The sequence below is a fragment of the Acartia tonsa genome, chromosome 9 (assembly GCF_053477335.1).
Source record: "Acartia tonsa isolate MP-2025a chromosome 9, ASM5347733v1, whole genome shotgun sequence".
In the NCBI taxonomy this organism is placed as follows: domain Eukaryota; kingdom Metazoa; phylum Arthropoda; class Copepoda; order Calanoida; family Acartiidae; genus Acartia; species Acartia tonsa.
The window spans coordinates 30,819,131-30,825,385 of NC_137268.1; the positions used below are offsets into that span (position 1 = coordinate 30,819,131).

Sequence of the window (6,255 nt, forward strand, 5' to 3'; positions counted from 1 at the left end):
TATTTTTTGATAATTCAAAGCCTTTTTGTATAATATATAGACGTATGGACACAAAATGACAAGAAAGAAGCTTCGCTCCAGATAATTGGTTGCTACATATTTTAGGATTTACCTCAAGATCCCTTTATATAAGGTCGTCAACATTTATTTCAAAATTTTGTTTAATATACCCATTATATTATGTACTTTGAAAAAATGTGTCCTTAGACATAAGTTGGTTGAAGAGTAAATTGTAATACAGCAAAAATATTCTCGTGATGCATCCATTGAATAAAATATCTGAGAAAGAGTTTTAGTGAGCTGCTCTTTATATGAAACACCCTTGATGCGTAGAATCCTGCTCTTTATTTGGCGCAATAAGTATCTTGCTGCGTAGAATACCCTAATTTTAGAATAGCTGCACTAACATAAAGAAACTGTATAGATCTTGGAGATTAATATAGTCGGTCTTTAATAAAAGGTTTTACTGTCGTTTACATGGTTTAACAGCTTTATACACATTGTATTGTAGCCTTTTCAATCAAATACACCAGGGATCTAAAGGGATAAGACAATGGCCGATAAATTAATGTACATTCCCAATGATTATTACTCAAAATTTACTAAAGTCCAACGAATTAGAAAACGTTAATATAAAACTTTGGACACTAGTGTAATAAACAGCCCATTGTCTCCTTTCTCTCTGCAAATGTTCCATGTTAAACCTCATGGGATTTGGTTGACATCCAATATCAATGACTTGTTGTCCCTGTTAAAATGGGAACTCATCATCATCATCATCAAAGGCTTTCAGCTCCGTCAGAGCTCCGCCTCTCTTGCTAGTTGGCAACTATTTTGGTGTCTTGACATATTTGTTAGTGAGAGAATCTTCCTACAGAATCTACAGGGTCCAAATTTAGGCACATATATTCTGGCCGCTGTATCTTCTTGTACCGGCTCTGGTTCGAGTCCCTGCCTTATCCTACATGTTCTTTGGTGTCGTTTAAAGTTACTTTTTGTTATAATTTTATGACACAAAGAACATTTCCTTGTGTCTGATGATCCGGTACTTGTTCCTTGGCAGATTTTGGTATGGTTGGCTAGGTTCGCCTCTTGTGTGAAAGACTCGTTACATTTATCACAGGTGAAGTTTACTTTATGACTAGATGCTTCATGGATGCGTTTTATATGCACAACTAGGCCTCCTTTACTCTTGCATATTTTCCCGCAGGTTTCACATCTGTTGACTAGGTCTTGTCTGACAATATTGTTTCTGTTGATAGGTTCTGACACATTCTTGTTTCCTTTCTTCTTGTCATATTTGTATAGGTAGCTAACTCTTTTCTTGACTATTTTTCTCCATCTTTTCCTGTCTCCTGTCATTGCTCCGATTTTGGTGTAATCTAGGCCTGCCTCCTTTACTAATTTCTTGTAATATAAAACCGTCTTCCTCTTCTTTCCAGGTACTTTCTCTACTGTCTCTAGATCTTCCAGCCATCCAAAAGTGACTGATTTCACTATTCTGTCATCTTCCATCCTCATTAAGTGTCCAAGCCTTTCTAGACACCTTTTCTCAATCTTTAGTCTAATGGATCCTATGCCAAACTCCGTCCTTATGTCTTGCATGTTTACCCCATTTTCTTGCATTTGGATTAAAGGGGGTTTAGTCTTGCTGCTCCAGATATACCTGTACATTTTGTCCACGCAGCTCTGGAGCTTCCTAATCTCTCCGACCTGCCACGTTCTGACCTGGCAATCAAACAACATGGCACTCTCTGCACAAGCTTGGACAATTTTTGCTTGTGTTCTCTTAGACATTCTTGATCCCTTCAGCTGAGCTTTCACTTTAACCCAAGCTGCTCCAGCTCTCTTTTTCCGCTGTTTTATGTCCTCTTCTGGTCCGATCCAACTGCCTAGCATCCGTATCTTATTACTTTCAGCTGTTCCAAAAATTACCTCCTCTTCCTTGTCGTCATTGTTCTTTTCCTCAAACTTATTCATCACCTCCTTAATAGCTCTCAGTCCTTGTTCAATCTCCTCCTTCCTACCAATCACAGAAGTGTCATCAGCAAAAAGTTCTTTGTCCACTTTGACTCTCTTGGCTTCAGAGTTTCTCTTTTCCCAGGTGCTATTTGAAGGAAAAGATGATCCAGGTACAACTTTAAAGCTGATACCCATCTCAAGCCCTGCCTCTTCAGCCTTTCTCTTTCTCTGTTTTGTCCCAACCCTCATCACCACCTGGTGGAAGACATTAAACAGTACAGGGGATGAAGGGTCTCCTTCTCTTAGACCTCTGGCTGGAACCCATGGCTCGCTCTCTCCTTCTCTACTCTTTATTCTGTACTCTGTTGCTTCATGCAGGCCCTTTAGAACTCTTAGTGCTCTCTCTTTCATTCCGTATTTTTGCAGGATTCCCCACAAGGCAGGTTTGTTCACCCTGGGGTACGCCTTTCTCAGGTCCAACAGTCTAGCTACTGGCGTCCTTCTGTCCTCCAGCGTTTCTCCTTTGGCCTCTAGTCTTTTCTTCAAGTCGTTAACATCCTCCTGGATTCGGATCATCACCTGTGTAGCATCAGCAGTTGATCGTTCCTTCCTGAATCCAGCTTGGTCGTCGTCCAGTATTTCCAATTTCTCTGCCCAAATCCTCAGTCTATTGGCCATGATTCTGGCCAGGATTCTGCTTCCCATAGCCAGTAAGCAGACTCCTCTGTAGTTGTCACGTCTGTTTCGATCACCCTTCTTGTGTAAAGGAATGACCATTCCAACTTTTAGTTCTCCTTCCCATTTCTCCGGACCATTATTAAACATAAACTGTACCAGTTTCACTACTCTACTTATTATTTCTTCACCTCCTTTTATCAACATTCCTAATCTTACACCGTCTCTTCCTGGAGCTGAGTCTCTCATTTTCTTCATCTCCTTTATTATCTCTTCTCTCTGTGGCGTTTCTTCAAGCATTTCGTTCCACATCTCTGCCTCCTCAGTGTTGTACATAGTCTCGTCTATCTCGTTAACAGCCTCTTCAATTTCTTCAGGTAGGTTTTCAAATCTGTGTTCAGACACACTTTTAAAATGTTCTCGAAACTCCTCCTTGTTTATGGTTGTAGTGTCTGTATTTCCTTTCCATCCTCTCCGTCCAAGTTCTTTCATTATCTTGTACATTTTACCATGGTCTCCTCTTCCTTCTGCTATTGTACATTCACTAATTTTCTCCTCCCACCAATCCTTTTCCCATCTTCTCATTTCACGTTTCATTTCTCGTCTGGCATCTTTAAGATTTTCTCTGGCTTCGTCTATATCTCTGTCCAGATCTTGTTGCAGTGTTCTTGCCCTTTCACTGAGATTGTTTCTCAGAGATACTGCTCCTGATATTCTGCTCTTCAGTCTCTGTAGCTCCTCCTCCTTTCCTATCATCCATGGGTTTTCTATTCTCTTTTCTTCTTCACCACAGACTTCCTTGGCTGCATTGGTGACAAGATCAATTATTTCTTGGTAGTTAGTTGTGTCAGGTGTCTGTTCTTCTGCTTCCTCTCTTTCATTTTCTTCAATTAAGTCATTTATCTTTTGTCTGTATAGCATGGCTGTCTCCGGCTCCTTAAGTTTCTCCCATCTTATTTTAGGTATTCTTTTCCTCTTGTCAGTTGGCCAGTGCCATTTCTTTATGTGAATGACAAGTTTCTTGGGCTTGTGGTCTGACAAAGTCATTTCTCCTATTGTATTTACTTTTCTTGCATATCTGTGTCTCTCTTCAGTCCTCATAATAAATCCATCAAGTTCGTACCAGCGTCCTAACATTCTGTTGAACCAGGTTCCTCTTTTCTTGTGGTTGTAAAAACTATTTACATATGCAAGGTTGTTTTCCTCACACCATCTGATTAGATCTCGACCTCTGTTGTTAGATTCTCTTAGTCCAAACTTTCCTTTGACTCCGTCCAACTCCTCCCCTCCTCCGACATGTGCGTTAAAATCTCCTCCTCCAATAAATATATCTCGTCCTGCCCATTCTTTGTGCTCTGTAAGTACATCCATTTCAACCTCAATCTCGTCCTCATTGTTTCCAATAAATACTGGTAGGTATGTAGCTGTTAAAGATAGACCTCTTGTTTTCACAGATACATGTCTCTTACTTATTTTCTTGGCTTGACCTCCTTGACACCATCCGTCTAGCAGTTCTCCTCTAAGTAGGACACCTGCCTTTTCCGAAAATATTATCACCGTCAGCTCTTTGCCTTCCCCTATCCATGCTACTCCTTCTTTCTCTGCTCTTACTTCACTTAACAACACTGAGTCCCAATTTTATTTTCTTGCTTTTTCTGCCACCTGTCTTGCTTTCTGTTTATTAAAGGTTCCCAGAGACATTCTTTGGACATTCCATGTTATGATGTTGTATTTGTCCTTTTCACTTTTCTGTTGTTTCCTCTTCTCCTGTCTCTTTGTTTTCCTTCTTTCTCTCCTGTTGGCCTTCCCCTCCTCTGTCTTATCCCTCCCCGGTCCTGGGTTTGGGTGAATTGTCCGCAGCATTATTTTCACCCTTTGTCCTACTGTTCTCTCGTTTTCAACACCAAAATAGTTGCGGCCCAGCTTGAGCCTTCGCCAGTATGTTTTTATAGAGAGAGGTGTTGTGGCTGGTAACACCCCCCTCTGCTGCCTAAAAAAGCGCCGTGGGTTGTCCTCCTTTGCAGGTCTCCTCCCTGGCTTGCTCCTCCGGCCTCCTGGATTCTTTGCCGTCGGTCTCGTTTCCGTTTCCGCCGTTCCCGCTGGTCCTGCGGGGAAGGGATCCATTTGCACCAGCAAAATGGGAACTCCAAACTGTTGTGATATAAATCGTCATCGTATTAAGAATAGGTATAGCCAACAAGCGAAATAAATCTAAAATAATATTTGGGGGGAGGGGGGGCAGATAAAAAGGTCTTCAATTTTGCTAAGTGTTGCCACCCGACGACAGCTGAAATCATGTATAAGTTTTGTAATTGTTTTCTAATTGATTTCGTTGCTGGCAAAGGTTTTTGTCGTATAGGTAATAAGATCTAATCTCGACTCAGAACCGCGTCATAAATAAAATGAGATTTGGGGAAATGTCTTATATCCCCTCCGAAGGGTAAATTTACTTGGTGTGATATTTCTACAAGGGGGTTAATTTGTTGGGAGAGGGCATATAAAACTTTTTGGATCATGGAAAGAAAACGAAGTTGCGAGTTTCGTCGTATTTTCAAAGTAGCTTTTGATAGGTTATTTTAGGTTAGGTAAATGTTCGTTTTTCTTTCCATGATTTAACCTTTTCAATTTGGAATGTATTTTCCTTAATACCTCCCCCCTTGGACGCCCTTGAATATTAACGCTAATCACGGACCGATAAGACATATTTTTATAAAAACTTTGCTTAAGAAAGTACTATGTTGAATTTACATACCAAAGGCTCACAGACAAGAGCAATCATAATGAGTAGCAACGTCGCCGCCTAATAGGCGGAGTTTCTAATGCTATGATAGGGGATCAAATGCGATAGAGGGATAAGTAATATAGTGTGTTTTTTTTTTATGAGAACTTTTTTGAAAGCAATTTTACCCCACTTATAGTTATCAGAATTTAATGATTAATGGCTTATTTTCTTCGTTTTTTAAGGTAATTAATAGAACAACAAAAAAATATTTCAGTTTTTATTTAAAAAGTACAGTAAAATCTAAAATTCAAAACTTAGGTGTCAACATCTAAAAATGGTTTTAGCGCATTTTCCTTATGCTCAAATAATCAACCTTTTGTCAGAATGGCTGCTAAACACTTCAAAGTTGAGATATAGAGCTAAAAATGTATACAGATACTATTAGGGACATGTACATATCAAAGTTTGAAGGTCATATCTCAACCAGGGAGGGAGTACTGGCCCCCCAAAGTCGACTACAGAAAATCCATTTTTTAAGAAAAATGCGCTAAAACCATTTTTATATGTTGACACCTAAGTTTTGAATTTTAGATTTTACTGTACTTTTTAAATAAAAACTGAAATATTTTTTTGTTGTTCTATTAATTGCCTTAAAAAACGAAGAAAATAAGCCATTAATCATTAAATTATGATAACTATAAGTGGGGTAAAATTACTTTCAAAAAAGTTCTCATAAAAAAAACCACTGTATTTTTAAAGCAAAGCTTCTCTATATTCCATCTGATCTGTCCGTCCGTACGTTATTTATATATACATAACTCTATAGCTCAAACCGTCCTTAGCAATATAGGGAAGTATTTTATTTTAGTATTTTACGCAAAAACATTAAAACATAA

The 6,255-nt window shown here is 39.1% G+C and overlaps 1 protein-coding gene across 1 annotated transcript; it reads right to left on the reverse strand.

Annotated features, from left to right (window-relative positions):
* Nucleotides 1-751: 751 nt before the first annotated feature.
* Nucleotides 752-4,500, reverse strand: LOC145327486 (uncharacterized). Its single transcript, XM_080171032.1, has 3 exons — nucleotides 4,383-4,500; nucleotides 1,135-4,061; nucleotides 752-829 (listed from the first exon to the last, which is right to left on the reverse strand). The coding sequence occupies exons 1-3, from the start codon at nucleotides 4,498-4,500 to the stop codon at nucleotides 752-754; spliced, it is 3,123 nt and encodes a 1,040-aa protein (XP_080027158.1).
* Nucleotides 4,501-6,255: the final 1,755 nt, after the last annotated feature.